Source organism: Rousettus aegyptiacus, unplaced genomic scaffold (genome assembly GCF_014176215.1).
Source record: "Rousettus aegyptiacus isolate mRouAeg1 unplaced genomic scaffold, mRouAeg1.p scaffold_m13_p_3, whole genome shotgun sequence".
Lineage (NCBI taxonomy): Eukaryota > Metazoa > Chordata > Mammalia > Chiroptera > Pteropodidae > Rousettus > Rousettus aegyptiacus.
Window position 1 is genome coordinate 157,897,867 of NW_023416306.1, and position 16,300 is coordinate 157,914,166.

At 35.9% G+C, this 16,300-nt stretch overlaps 1 protein-coding gene across 1 annotated transcript in view; it reads right to left on the reverse strand.

Annotated features, from left to right (window-relative positions):
* The window catches only part of SEL1L (SEL1L adaptor subunit of ERAD E3 ubiquitin ligase), a 48,051-nt gene that overhangs the window by 14,241 nt on the left and 17,510 nt on the right, over positions 1 to 16,300 (reverse strand). Inside the window, exons 4-13 of the mRNA XM_016137509.2 lie at positions 14,250 to 14,417; positions 12,782 to 12,887; positions 11,787 to 11,949; positions 9,370 to 9,423; positions 9,216 to 9,275; positions 7,360 to 7,441; positions 6,837 to 6,991; positions 4,062 to 4,118; positions 1,745 to 1,813; positions 292 to 369 (exon numbers count right to left, since the gene is read on the reverse strand). Of these exons, the coding sequence (XP_015992995.1) occupies positions 292 to 369; positions 1,745 to 1,813; positions 4,062 to 4,118; positions 6,837 to 6,991; positions 7,360 to 7,441; positions 9,216 to 9,275; positions 9,370 to 9,423; positions 11,787 to 11,949; positions 12,782 to 12,887; positions 14,250 to 14,417 (992 nt within the window). The remainder of the gene's footprint in view (positions 1 to 291; positions 370 to 1,744; positions 1,814 to 4,061; positions 4,119 to 6,836; positions 6,992 to 7,359; positions 7,442 to 9,215; positions 9,276 to 9,369; positions 9,424 to 11,786; positions 11,950 to 12,781; positions 12,888 to 14,249; positions 14,418 to 16,300) is intronic.

A 16,300-nucleotide genomic window follows, 5' to 3' on the forward strand; every position in this document is an offset into this window, starting at 1 on the left:
GGTAGATTATATAACTTTCAATTCCATTACTAAAATCAGTACTTCCCTGATCAGGAAACTTCTCAATGACAGAGAAAGACTTAATATTTAATAGTCTGATCTCTAAAATGAATAAATTGCTCTTCATTGTTTTTTTTCCTAGCCAATTCATTCACATGAATCATATTTATGTAAATGATTTCAGTAATTTATGGCATGAGTTGGTTATGATTAATCCTTCAATATTAGCTTATTTATTAAAAAATAATAGTAACATGGTACACATTTCAGTACGGAGTCATGAGGTCTTACCATGTCAGCAGCTTTCTTGAAGTAGTGAAGCGCTGTCTCATTACTCTGAGGCACAATATCACTTCCCTCTGAATACATCTGGAAAACAGACCCCAAGTTTATTAAGACTGATAACCCTCTCTCCGATCTCATCTGATTCTGGTTTTTGTTAGGTCTCATGACACCTTTCAACAAAGTTTAAAATTCCCCATACGATATTTCAGAATTAAAAGCAAACCTTGAAAGTAGACATTTTATATTATTATGCATTCTATGTCATATCAAATTTACGACTTAACCTATAAACATAAATAGGTAAAATCAACTTATAGATCAATTCAGGAGAAGACAACTTTAATCCCAATATGAATCTTTTTTCTCACTCTATCTCAAGGCAGTGAAATAATTGGTAAATTGCTTTGGATTTGTGATTAAATGAGGAAAGGAGAGCTGGCAATGTCTGCTTTCCTTCTTCCTCTACCCCTACTTTCTCCCGGATAAGATAAAGGGTACATCTTAAGTTCAGAAAAAGAAATAAGTAAGTTTATTTTATAAGGCTTCAAGCAACAAATGATTAGAGTATCATGTATGGAACATGATAAAGGACCAAGAGAAAGAAGAACAGAATGACTAATACTGTTTTCTTTCATGTACGTACTGAGGAAATGACAAAGGACGTCATTTTTGAGGTTGGGCTAGTTAGTAATTTTCAGCAAAAACTCAAAGGGCTCAAATAAAAAGTTCTCAAATGCTTAAGAGAAATAGTGGGAAATACCAATGTCTATGCTGTAGCAGCTGAAATGTCTAAACATAAAGTTCTCAGCCCCAATTAACTATCGTGATCATGTGGCAAAAACTAACTAGATTGTTCTATTTGTAAAGAGCTCTGAGATATAGTCTATCTCACTCCAAAATCTTAGGATTTGGTTACAGATGAAAATACCCATTGGCTTACACTGTATTAGGTTTCAAAATAATGAAAAAGGAAGTTATGAGACTGTGCCATGACGTATGAAATTTATTAAGTCTCTAGATTTAAATGTTTCCTTGCTTGAGAGGACTGCATTGAGAGATGGGTGATGGTTATCACATTTAAGACAATTAAAAGGTCTGCAGACAAATTCCAACTAAATCTAATTGCCTCTACTCAGCATGGAAGTTAACAGGCAATTATGACAAACTAGCGAAAGACTGCATAGCATAAATCCCTCATTATTGTGTATGATACACAAAAAAGTAGCTCAGACAGTGATAGCTAATTTCAATGGAAAATTTACATACTGATGAGCAAATGTCATGTTTGAGTTGCCTAGGAAAATGCCTCCAAATAGCATTGCCTTAAGATACAATAACCTTGCACTGGAAATTTTATTTCCAGTTTATTCTTAGTAAATTGTAGACCCTGAATATAATATGTACTTATTATGCAAACACTTCTTGCCATTATATAACACATTCACAGGATGTACAGTACCTTTCCCAAGAAGGCCATAGCATGGGAATTGCCAGCATTAGCTGCTAAATTGAAGTAGTCAAATGCTCTCTGTAAGAAAAGAATTAAGATAATTAGTTTTTAATAGAGTCTGCTCCTGGCTTTTAACCAAAATAATTATTTCAGGAACATTTAAAAAATCTTGTCATACTGCAGTATCTCCATTTAAGTAAATGGCAACGTGACATCTATTGGTTGTTTATATCCAATCCACCACTAAGTCCTGTTACTTTTACCACCAAACACATCCTGAATTCACCTATTATCCTCCATCACCACAGGTCTAGTCTAAGCTACATTATCTGTCACTTGAACTTCTGAAATACTCCACTCGCTGATCTCCCTGTTTTTGGTCTTGAGGTCATCCAAAGAGACTGCTCTTAAATCTCGACATGCTGGTCCTTATGGCCCCACAAAGTGCTGCAGGGAATACACTCACTCGAGCACACACTGTCTCAGTACTGTTTCCTCTCACGCTCTGCACTCTGGGTATACCTGCGCAGTTCCTTCCTGCCTCAGGACCTATGCACATATTGTTCTTATTGGCCTAGAATGATCTTACCTCCAAGCTCAACTAAAATATCATCCATCTCTCCTCAGAGACAACTGTCACCTCCCACTCATTAAGCTGTTATTGGCCTCTTTAATTATTTTTAGTAATAATGATCACAATTTATTACATATTTTTTGGTGTGATCATTTACAAAATATCTAATGCTTCTATTAAACTTGAAGCTCTCTAAGGACTCAAAGACCAAAGCCATTTTGTCCAGCACTGTATCCAGAATGCACAGCAGTGAATGGTACATAGTAGGTGTTCAAAATTTGTTGAATTAACACAGTGATGTATTGTGAACTCCTTTTCTTCCTTCTGTGAAGCTGGAGAAATAATTTATCATTGTGTAGTTGCTTCACAGGTAGGCAGCATACACCACCAAAAATATCTCAAAACTTATTGTATAAAAGGTATGCAGCAAACTCTTATCAGGAATTCTTTTCTCTTACCTGACATTTTTATTAAACAGTTCATCTGATGCTTCATTGGCCTAATGACAAACATTTTAATAACTTAAAGATGATGAAAGTTGTCAAAATGCCATCTGAATTTAAAAATAGGCATATATATTTGGCATAGTTTTGATAATAAGCATATTCTGTTATGACAAAATTCTTAAAGTTGATGGGACATGGTATATGAAATAATCTTAATTAGAACACTTAACTGGCATGGTAGAAAAACAAAGTTTTATGAGTCTGACAAACATTTACTGAGAACTTACTATCGCTCGGCACTGTCAGGTGCTGAGAATAAAAGCGGCAAACACGGCAGATAGTTCATGCTCTTTTAGACCTTATGTTCTAGCAAACAACTTAATTACATAATTAACTAATTTACAATAGACAAGGGCCATAAGGAACACAGGTTTTCAGAGATCAGATCTGTGGTACATGATCTATTCCCGCAGTGGAGCTGAGGGCACGGGCGGTATTAGAAGAGATACTGGAGTTGAGTTCTGAAGGATGACTAGGAATCAGCGATGTGAAGAAAGGAGTTGGGGTAATATTTATTCTAGATAGCATTCTAGCATTCTAGAAGCCCCATGAGAGGTTTTTGATATTTCAAAGACCTGAAAAAAGGTCCCTCTGCCCGAGACTCAGAAAGCAAAGGCCTGGTGAGGTAAATAGACGCAGGTATAGGGCCCTGGAGGCCATGTTAAAGGTTCTGATCTTTAAACGACTGGAAATTGTGAGCCAATCAAGAGTTTTAAGCAAAGGAACCACACAACCAGATATATGGTCTACAAAGAAGGCTACTGCTTAGGATATGCCAGCAGTAGATGATTCATATGAGTGATGGGTGTACTGATGGAAGAAAAAGAAAAGAGATGAGTGATATTTAAGACATAAAGCAGAAAAAAGTGACTGGACATAGATCTGACTGCTATAGTAGTATAAACTAACAATGAATTTTCCTCAGTTCTATGAAATATTTTTGAATAGGAATTTTAAGACATATATCAATCACATACCTATAGAAAACAAATGCATTGTGTGTGAATTTATATTTGGAAGTATCGAGAACTAGGTTTTAGAATTAAAACCTTTCCCACCTCTATGAGGTGTAATTACATTTCTATTCTTCAGTTCCTCAGGGGTTAGTGAAATATTAAAAGTTCTTTTGTGATAGTCGTCTTAATAACACAAGCTTGATACTATCACTGATTTAGCAAAACATATATCTGAAGAATTACTTCTTGCTACAATAGGCAGTGCAAAGCCCTAGGAACACAAAAGTTACCTGATGATTTTGTTCGACTCCACGACCCCCATGCAGATGCAGTTGTCCCAGACCAACCTGAAAATTAACAAAAATTGCCAAAAGTAAATGGTAGCATCTGAAATATAATTAAATTAGACCAAAAAGAAATCACTTGGTCATAAAAAAGTTTCTAACTCAAAAAATTAAAGATTTAGTTTTAACTCCTCATGCTACGTTAACCTACATTGTTTAAAAACTAAAAATGTCTGCTTTTAATTATAAGGTATCCTTCTGAAATGAAGGGGAAACAAAGGCATTTTCAGACAAACTAAAACTGAATTTGTCTGCAATGAACCTATTCTAAAGGAAATGTTAAAGGATATTCACTAGGAAGAAGGAAATTGTCCTGGGAAGCTTAAAGATGCAGTAATAAATAAAGAACAATGGGAAGTCAAAATTCTGAGTAAACCCAAATCATATGGACTGTATAAAAGAATATCTTGTGGAGTTCAAAATATGTAAAATTAAAACACGGACACACTCAAACTAAAAGAGGGTGAGAAAGGAGAAAAAAGGGAACATGGAAAAACAACAGAAAGCAAGATAGATCATTTAAACCCAAATATATTATTAATTACTCCAATTAAGACTGTCAAAATGGATAAAAAAAAAAACCACATGATGTTTACAAAAGACATACCTTAAACATAAGAAGCCTGAAAGTACAAGACAGAAAAAGTAGTCCATGTAAATACTAACCAAAAGAAAGTAGCATAGCTATGCTAGTATCAGGCAAAATACAATTTAAAGCAAAAAACATTTCTAGAGATAAAGGAGGACATTTTATGATATAAAAGTTCAAGAGAAAGATAACTATATTGTTTGTATGTACTCAACGTGTCCTAAAATATATAAATCAAAATTGACAGAACTAAGAGAAGAAAGAGACAAGTCCACATTGAGAGTGGGAAGTTAAAACATTATCTCAGCGCTAGACAGAAACAGGAGACAAGTTCAGTAAGGATTCAAGAGATCTGAACAGGATTAAGAAACATGACTTTATTGACACATACTTAGAACCTAAGAAGTGTAGACTTCGTATTCTCTTTAGCACACAGATTATTTGCCCAAACTGACCAAGTGGTGGGGCATAAAGCAAGTCTCAAAAAATCTCAAATAAGTGAAATCATACAGAGCATATCTGACCACAGTAGATTAAACTAGAAATCATCAACAAAAAAATAGAAGTAGAAAATCTCCATGGAAACTAAGCAATTCATTTCTAAATTACACGAGTTGAAAAAAATCACAATGAAAATTAGAGTAAATATAATAAAAATATGACAGCGGGAGAACATGTTCTACCAATATCAAAGTCTACGAAGCTATGAAAACTTAACACAGTATTGGCACAAGACATGTAGAAGAATATGCGCAAAGCATGATTTGCAATAGCCCAAATCTGAGAAGAACAAAATGGATAAATAAATTGTGGGATTTTCATACAATGAAATACCATATAGCAATGCAAATGAATGAATTACAGCTACATGAAAACACAGGGGTTAATTTCAGAAACAATGCTGAGCAAAAGAAGCTGATACCAAAAAAATGCTGTATGATTTTTCTTCTTTTACATAAGATTTGAAAGCAAGCCAAACCAATCTACAGTGTTAGAAGTCAGCTCAGTGGGTTACCTATGGGGAGGAGGAAGGAGTTAGCGATGAAGAGTTCCGAAGAGGGGCTTCTGGGGTGCTAACGAAGCCCACAAGAGGCTCACTGGGTGATAATTCACTGAGTTGTACACTTCAGATTTGTGTACTTTTCTGCATTCATACCATAATTCAATAAGCAAAAAATAAAAAAAGAAAAAAAAGGAAAAAGAAAAAAGAAAATGATATACTATATCACACATGGATTTTTTTTTTAACTTGAGTTTTTCACTTCATACATTGAAATCAGCTTTGCACACTAAACAATATTCTATGTAATTTTTCATGGGCAGAATTCCATTTTTACAGTGCCATATTTGAACTAATAATTCCCTAACATTGGGCATTTAGATTGTTTTACATTTGAATTGGTCTCTAATGTAAAAGAAAGATGTTTAATTGAACAAGATAATTTTATGATTACATTAGCTAAGATCTGAATTTGTCGCTGGAGTTTTTTTCTTTTTTTTAGGTTAACACTCCTTCCTGTTAGTCTTAAAATTTTTCTTAAAAAGTATGTATTACTCATCTCCATATATTTCTGAATCATAAAGAAGTGTAAACTTAATAGAAAAAAACGCAGATGTTTGTTTTCCTTTTTATTATATCATCAAAACGACCTATAAAATGACAAATTATATATGCCACTTTGATGGATATCAGACATTTACATTAAACAAGCCTACTGCTTGAACTTGAGAAAATCATGACCTAAGATGAGCAAAGGAAATATGAATAATAAATAGCTCCAAAAGGAATCTAAAATTCCAAATGTTCTAGGACTTTTTGTTTAGAGAAAGTGACAGTTTTGTCCTTGGTGATTCCATTATGAGCCATCATCATCACGGTAATGCTGCTCTATTCGAGCAGTGGTTTTCAACTTGAGGGTGCACAGAAGAGTCACCAGCCAACTTTTAGGAACTGTGAGTGCCTAGTCCACATCTGGGATGAATCCAAACAGAATGTCCTGAGAGTGTGTGGCTACTAATAATGTAGCTAATAATTGCTAAGAACAATGACAATGTTAAAGATATAACTGTTTGCCCCAGAAACTTTAATATTCAATGCAGTAAAATACTCCATGAGATGTTTAAACACATACCTGTGCTTGTACATCACCTTTTTCAGCTAGGAACTGGTAATACTGAATCAAATCTTCTTCTAGCATTCCACTGTTCATTCCTGGATTTTCCACCTCGTCAGGCAGCCGTATTCTCTGTACTACTGAGCCTCCTGTCAGTGAGATATCACTAGCAACTGAAACAGGAAGACAAGGCAATAATGTGAATAAGTCGAAAGAATTGTCCCACAGAGAGAAGTACAATTCCAGCTGCCAAATGTTGACAGACACTAAGTTACAGGAAACTGTTCCTATAGTAGTCTAGAGTACATAATAGCAATCTAAAGTAAATTCAGTTTTTTTTCCCAAAAGATATTTAGGAAGTGGAACTCAAAGCAAAAAATTTTTAAATATTTCTTAATCAACTAGTGTAAAGATGATTCCACTTGAGAGAGCCCTTCATGATATTTCAAGTAGTACAATAAAAGTAAATGTATTTAAAACTGATTTTTGTTTGTTTGTTTGTTTGTTTGTTTTGTAAGGTGAAAGGCAGAAAAAAAGATACCATGATTGGCGACAAGACGATAATGAGTCAGTGCGGATTCACAACTCTGGAGGACTCCGATGCCAGCCCAGTAACGGTAACCCTGTAATACAACTTTGAGTGAGAACATGCAGTGTCACACGCTTCAGTGGCATTCTTGTTGGAACGAATACAGCTAACCAGACTCAGAATGTAATTTTGCTGTCTGTTGACCCACGTACACTACCACCTCATTTACCTCGAGTTTTAGGTTATGAGGTAATTTATTCAGCAACTTCGACAACCAGAATATAGCTAAGAACTAGGAAATAAATAATTAAGTTCCTACGGCAATCAAAATAGATGCCACAAACCTCTTGTATACAGTGTGTGCAACTCACCTATAAGAGAAAATTACTTAGGCTCTTGCTTAGAACAGATATTCTTATTTTAGACACAACTTTATCGAAAATAGGGTAATCTTTCAAACTAGCAAAGAAGCAGTAACAAATGAACAAAATGGGGAAGACAAGAGACTACTAGAGGCAGACCAGCAATAAATGATTTCAGAATAAGGGGGAAGATAGCTTATCATAAAAAGCAAGAATGGAAATTAGAGCTCTCTAGAGTCCTTTAGCACAGACTCAAATAACTTTATAAACTTTAACAATCCTTAGGGTATTATTGCATAACAACAGGACAAAGTCCAAGCTCCTTGGCATGACGTACAGCTGTGTATGGGACTACTGTCTACCTGCCCTGCTGATAAACTACCTGGCATTCTACTCTCCAGCCACACTAAAGTGCTCCAATTTCCCTCTTGCTGCTGTCCCTGTGCATATATTGCTCCTGCTGCCTGGACACCCTCTTCCGCTTCTTCCATCTACTCACTACAATTTATCCTTCGAGAACCATTTCAGCTTCTTCTCTCCTCAGGAGTACCTACTTCAATCCCCCACCTTCCGATGCCAATATGGCTTAGGCGCCGTACGAGGTGATTCCATGACATTCTCATGCTGTACTGTGATGGTCGCCTTATTTCCATCTCTCTTTCTAGATTAAAAGCTTATTGTGGGCTAGTACTATAACATTCATCTTATGAACCCCAATAACATGTACACAGTCAATATTTTTGGAATATAAATGGGTAAAATTATCTAGGACCACCCAGTTGGCCAGAAAACTAGACTTTCCTTTTTTTTTTTTTTTTTAGTTTTTTATCCCATCAATGACAGCCTATCGACCCTTCTAGATTTGGACTGCTTTTTTTCTGCTTTCGGTCTCATTTCTGCTCAACCTAGCTTTTACATTACTGTAAGAATTAATCTACACATTTATTTGAAACATAGAACATATGGTAACTAGAGGTGGCATGACTTACCCAGTTTATACAGTAGAAGGCAGATTAAACACCTCAGCAGAAAAGAATTTAGTGGATAGAGTCTATGTTTTATCACTAAGCTATTTTAGTGATCAATGTTATCAAATAACACATAAGAGATATAGTAATGAATGAACTTTATAGGACCACTGGTTCTTTGTATAGTTAAGTCCTTCATCAATTTAAATGTAAAATCTATGATAACCAATCTAAAAAATAATTCTGACAATTCCCACTCACAAAAAATTAAAAAGCCATTTATCAGATCTCTCTTTTAAGAGAAATTAGCCAAATTGATCATTTTCATGAAAAATTGTGACATCTACCAATTTTCATCCACATGTAGATTCATGTGCTATATCCATTAATAAGAATTTGAAGGAGAGTCGACTGAATATTTGGTCTTAATGAACATAAGTAAATCTCAATCATGAAAATCGGAAAAGCTGTGGTCATTTGTTAACCAAAAATTCTTCTGCTACTCACTGTTACTAGCCTTCCCTTACGTCTCACTTACCAAAACCATGTGGGCTATTAGGTTGCCCCCAAGAGCTCCGAAAGTGTAATAGACAAGAGCCTGTGAATGAACAAAAGATGTTTAGCTGAACATAGGCACATGCATATTTAAGCAATTCAAACTGTAGCATATAATAAAGATTTCATAATATTACCTTTGCCTGACTTGAATTAACACCGAGTCCAGAGGCATAGAGAAAGCCAAGAGCCTGAAATCAAATGATAAAGGTAAGAATTCTTCTGTTGATGGAAGTTTATCCAGGACAGACTGAGTTTATGAACTACGAAAAGATGCAAGAATCTTTATGCTAAATGATTTGAACTGCTGCAAGTATGTAAAACTAGAATTAAAAAGCCTCAGAAATGCATTCAAGGTTTTACAAAATACACAATGAAATACAACTTTAATCAAGTTAAAGTGTTTAACTTGAAGAATAAAGGTAATGAAATATTAACTAGAAAAACAGAGCTGAACACAAACATAACTTTTACTTGATCTTGATAAACAGCTATTATGAGAACAAAACAACTCCCACATCATTACATCAATGCAAAGGGGCATACACAGTGAAAATGGATAAGAGACTGCCGAGATGAACCAGCCCAGAAATACGAATAGGCAGCAACGGCTCAAGTTAAAGTTGTCAAGGAAGAAAGGTCACTTTACAATGCTAGAGCACACAATTTTCTAAAACCACTCAACCAACCAAACGATGCTCTGGTAAGGTTCTACCCTTTGCCTTCTGAGGATCTTACCTGATTACACGAAATAAGCTAAAGTTATAAAGGTAGGTGTGTTGCTCATCAAAATCCATGAGCTCTTCTAAATTTCCCAGCTGCCAAAGTAGCTAGGTAAGGCAATGTGCCTGGGATGTGACTAGAAGGGATATAAGCCATTTTTAGGCCACACTTTTAAAAACATCCCTGAAAAACCTCCAGCCCTCTCCACAGCTTAGAAGCCCTATGTTCTGACGGTGTAGCAACATGACAGACGCAGCCCCTGACCCTGAGCCACCTTCTGGAAGACAGTGATGCAGGCAGGAGAGCGGCATGCAACCTGGCATGACAAGAAATAACTTGTAGTGTTAAGCCACTGTGATTCTGGTGCTTTGTTTCATCTGCTAGAATTAATTACTGTGGAAAGAGTGTTTTACAATGTATAAAGCACGGTGGCATTGCAAGGTTCTATTATTAGAGGGGAAAGATGCCTTAAAAATATTAAATCATTCTTCAGAGCAGAACATGTCTGATGACAAAGAATATATGTGTGAATTTTACATAAACTGATTTATACAAAGAAGGGAAAAAGCTTTGAAAACAAAGGGGAGCAATTAAGATATAACCTGTTCAAAAACTAAAACCAAGACTACAGTAAGAGCTGCAGGCTGGTTAGATATTCAGTCCTACAGAAAACAGTGGTCACAATTCCTGTTAACGGTTAAATAGTCTGAAAATAGACTTCCTCTGACTAAAAATTTTAAGAAAATCCCACATCTTTAATAAACCTGAATCAATGAAGACATTTTAAATAAATGTGATGGTTCTCTTAATTGAGGTGTAAATCTCTCCATTACTAATAGGGAATAAAACAGATATTAAGTATCAAATGGTGTGATCTAAGATGAAAGACAGAACACCTCTATGAGGCAGTCTAGCCAAAAATATTTTACTTGAGTTCATCAGCTGTTAGCTTTGACATCCCGCTCACAGGAAATACAGATGATGAAAAACAAACTAAAGGACATCAAGAAGAAACAGACAGACAAACTAAGGTAAGATATTCTGCAGAAAACCTGACCCTCTCTCTCACAGAGACAAAAAAGAAAGTGGGGGGTTATGCTAGAAATAACCACCGAATATAAAGTGTAGTCCTGGACTGGATAGTGGTTTGGAGAAGAGAGGTATGAAGAAAATGTTTTGGTTTAACATCATGTGAATATGGTTTTACTTTGTATATAGAAAGGAAAAGGCTGTTGATTGAAAAGAGCACATTATGGAACAACAGGCAATGACATCTTATTTTAATAAAGAATTCACATGTGTCTGCCTACACAGAGAACCGTCTAGAGGGTTTGCGTGAACTAACATGCTACCATTGCTCATGTCTACTTGGTACATATGTAATGTTTACTATCTTAGTTTTTTTTAGTTTGTATTTCTTCTTTCCTGTAATGGACATGTACTGCTTCTATAATACATTTTTGAAAAAAACATCACAATAAATGTGAGCTAGAGCATCTGACCTTTGGGAAAAAATGTAATGGTGAGTAATTTCCAATAAAAAACAATTATGTTCATGTCTCATTCTCTACAGATTGAATTTGGAAAACTACAAGTATAATTGTGGCAAGATGCAACAGCAAAAATGCCTTAAGTGACTAGAAAATGTTCTCAGACTAAGGAAAATGACTAAGACAACTGGTAAAACGATCTACCACAAAATTAGTATTTAAAGATATTTTATCTTCCAGTCTTATTTGTCAAAAGAAGTTAGGGTAAAAGAATAAACTGCTGTTAAAATAAACAAGTACTGTGTATAGTGAGATCCTCTAACAAAATTTTGCACACTTACAGTCTGTCCCTTGGGAGAGCCTTCTTCGGTCAACTTCTCAAACATCTCTTTAGCTGCCTGGATGTTCTGTGTCAGGTAATCGCCAAACAGAAGAGCATATGACACCCTCTCCAGGGCCCTGGTATGGTTCATGCTTGCTGCCTTTTGAAGATACCGATATGCTCTTTAAATGGAAACAATTACACAATAAATTAGCAATATTTCAGACTTTCATTAAATTTTTGCCTCAAGATCTACAAAAATGCAACGTTAATTTCCTTATTCTGTAGAATTCCTCTGATATTTATTTCTATTAAGTCATGTTACTTATGTGTATAGAAAACATTCTGGCCACTTGGTTTTTACCTAAGATACCACCAGTTCTCTCTGCTATACTAAGATATTGGAATAGTCTAATTACACTAATAGTAAATCTAAAAATGTCCATTAAAAAAGTTAATTAGATTTGCAATGGCGGAGTCTTTATAATAATATGGTATTCAGTAAAAAAGAAAATGATTACCATTGCAATTTTCTTTTAAATCTTGGTAGACTATCAATAAAAGTCAGCTGAAACTGAAGGGACATAAAATGTTAGAAGACAGTCACTTATTTTATGTTCTTTCCAAGTGCAAATTCCTAAATTCTAGTCCTTATCTACAAGAAAATTACAAAGAAAAAAGAAAAGGACCTGGCAATTCCTTATATATTATTATGCCATTTAAATTCTGAGTAGCATATGTAGTCTTGCGTCTTAGAAAACTACCACACCTTTAATCAATTATTTTCATTTTGCTCACTGTTCATTCTTGTGATTAGTATTTATAACCTTTTTACCCCAACAAGCTAAAATCTGATTGAAGCAATGCCACTGATGCCCATATATCATAAATTTCTCATAATGCAACTTAAGAAATCCTCTGCTTTGGGCAATACACTTTTTTAAAAAGCACTTTGCTGTTTCTCTCTTTAGTGGCCTCTCTCAGGGGAGGAACGGACTTGGCAGTGCTACTTACTCTCTTTTCTGGCTTTTCTTATTGCTTCCATTGAGGATTTTCATCCCGGTCTGGTACATCATTTCTGCCTCCTGCATTTGCCGTCTTTTAGCAGCCTCTTCTTCAGCTAAAAACAAAATGTCAGATGCATTTAAGTGCATTGTAATTCTACACCACTCATTCAGCAAACATCAGTATCTATTCTTTTGGGTAGTGATACAAACAATTAATACTCTTTCACTAATTACAAATCTGACTCTAAAGACACATGATTTAGTGTGGACTTTACCTGTCAAAAGACTTTTTTAAGAAAAATAAAACTCATTTAAATCACTTTCTTTTAGAGAAAGCAGTATCAACCAGCTATTGGAAGGTACTTACTTTTTGTTAGTAATTGTAAAACTTTTTATATAATTCAACTAAAATTTCAGTAACAGTTTATGATTATATGCCAAGGCCAGCTAAAATCAGAAGGACATTAAAAAACAACAGTCAGAAAAATATTATTGTAGTCAAAAGACATCGTACATCTTTATGAGGAGAAAGTACTCAATTAATAATGTAATAAAAAATTTGTAAAAAACTAATTTTAAATGTAGATCCTGATCTAATATTCAAGCTTTATTTTTTTTTCTATGCACTGATACAACCATAAAAATCACAGAATTATAAGTTATCTCCAAAATTATTTTGCTCCTGTAATATAGCATTTTAACAGAAATCTAGAACTCATTAGGAAACATGTGACTATTTCATTAGGACCAATACTAACAGAAATAGAACTGAGTTCTTGTGTATAAAAAGATCTGATTGTATTGCATTAGTGCGCCTCGTACACCAGCCCAGACCCAAGGACTTTCTCTTCAGAGAACATCATGGATAGTCCTAACTACCCGGTCAGAGCCACTATTTTAAAAATGTTTTTTGGTATCAAAGAGGTATGTTCAAGATTTTCTGTTCTTTATTATTAGTTACAAAGTCTTTCCTGAAAACATACCCTGCCTGTAGAGGTCAGGTCCTTTATACTGACACTGATATGTAGAAAGGTTAAATATACTACATTTGCCAAATGTTCCCCAACCCTCAAGCATAGTGCATTTCGCTCAAAGTATTTTAAAAAGGTATTATTCATTTTTCTTCTAACCACTATAAACCTTCTCAATAATGTTTTCTTACTGTCAAAAAATGTTTTACATTTATTAATTTAGCAACCTGCCTGTGAGTCTGCAGAACAGCATATGCACACCGACGGAAAACCAGCCCTAAATAAGACACAAGTATGATAAGCTGCCGAAGTGACAGGCTGGAGATAAGTAAGTACACTGCATGTTTCCTGTGCTTAAGTCCGTTCAGGCTACGTACGACCAAGTCATCAACACTAACCATTTCTGACTGGGGTGGAAAAAAACAGATGGCTAAGAAAAGGCCTTAAAGATATTTTCCAAGACAGACAGCAATGTGGACATGCCTCCTACTGAGCAATACTTACTTTCACAAAAGCCCCACTTTTCATCTGCCTTGTAGTCATAGGTTGTAGCACACCACAGTCTGCCATCTTCCCTCCCATCTGACGTACAGTCATCATATTCCTTGTCCAGGAACAGAAAAGGGAAGTGGCAGGGCTCCCCATGTGCTGTGCCTTCGATGGCGGTCAAAGCTGAGAAGAAAAGAAAAATCTAAACAAACAGAACCTCTGGTATTTGTAGATTCAGTGCTGACAATTTCAACTAATAGAATCTGAAGACGAAGATATATGATTTGTAATGGGGAACTTAAAGGGCCAGCACCAATTCTGATTAGGGACGACCTGAGGGTGAGTCAACTTAGTGAGCATGGCTAGTTGACTACTAAGCTCTATATCCAACTCAGAATTTCTGAAGGTCTTGAAATATAATAACCTCAGAAAGCTGTCTGCTGTAAAACTCCTGCCCAATCGGTGAGCAAAAAACAAGGCAAATGCAACTGAAACAATTCTACTCTTCTGCATAACTCCTTTTTTCTATCTGAATGCTGCAAGTCAATTTCTTCAAAAATATAGTTACACAGGGAAAATGCTCCCCCAGGCAGTTAATCACGCACGTACTCCTCTATGATCCCACAGCATTTTATTGGAGGTCTTATCTTATGTATTGAGGTTCTTTCTTTACCACACTCTAGCTCCTACTAGACTCTGAGCATGTTAAGGGTAGAGACCACCTCTCCAATTCGTGCTATTAAGTTCTTTCTGGGTAGCTCCTCAGTGCTGGGAATTACACCAGGTGGTGGAAATGAGGTGGAGCTCCACAGAATTTACTGCCTAGCAAGGAAGAGAGACATTAAACAAACGTATGATCGATGTTATGGAGAAAGCCTCCCTTGTCAGGGACTGAAGTTGACACTGACCCTCATGGATGTGCACGAGCAGGGACTGGTTGAAAGGCTGCAGGGTGTGGTGGGGAGAAGTACTGCAGACAGAGGGGACTGTGTGTGTTAGGATCAAATGAAAGAAAACATGGCACATTAGAGAAAATAAAGGGTTAAGCACATTAGAACATGTAGTGTGAGTGCTGGAGTGGACAAGGGGCTGAAGAAGCACAAATAAGCCTGAGTAGGAAGGTCCTGACAAATCTTATTAAAGAGTTTAGACTTTATCCTGAGAACAATGGAAACTCACTAAGAGTTTTAAGTAGGAGTTACATGCTCATGCTTACAGTTTACTGACAGAGTGGGCCATGGAATAGAGAGAAGCAAGGCTGGATGCACGTGACCAGTTTAAAGGTTATGACATAGTCTAATCAAGAGGTAATGGAAGCCTGAAGAGGATAATGGAATGAAAGAAGTGGAAGTATTCAAGTGATGCTAAGGAAGCAGCACGGTACTATTTACTGACTAGATGTGCAGGTGAGACGAGAGGAGTCAAGGAAGCCTACCAGGTATTAGGCTTCAGGAAATGAGAGGGTTGTCCTTACTAAGGTAGAGAACACTATAGGAGGAGTAGGTTACTGTACAGGGAGAAAACGGATCAGGGCAGAGACAGGCGAAGCTCTAATCTTGCTACATTCGAGGTGGCTACTAAAAAAAAAAAAATAATAAGGTAAAGATGTCTTAGACATCTTTTCAGTTGTAGCCAAAGAGAAAGTTCTCCAGTTTATAGATACAGATTTATAGGTTTATGCATATGAATGTTAAGCGAGAGGCAGATGAGAAGACCACAAGGACAGGGCTGAGCCAGAACCGTACTAAGTGCGAGTACACGTCAGCTTCCACTGGTTGCTTCTACATGGAGAATTTAATTAGGCAGCAGTGCTTTGTGATTAAGGGTTTAGGTTCTAGATTCAGAACACCTGATTCGAAACCTGCCGCTCTATTCGTGTTAAGTGTCAGATTTGATTACTGGCTATCATTAACTTAAATTACATAATCAGTCAGCTTCATTATGCCAGAGCAGTGATTAACATTTTTAAAACTGGCACTGTTTTTGTGGTGGTTTTTAAAATGACAGCCTTAAAATTCTTGCAGAATTTATCCATGGGGAAAAAAATTAACTACAATTAACACTAT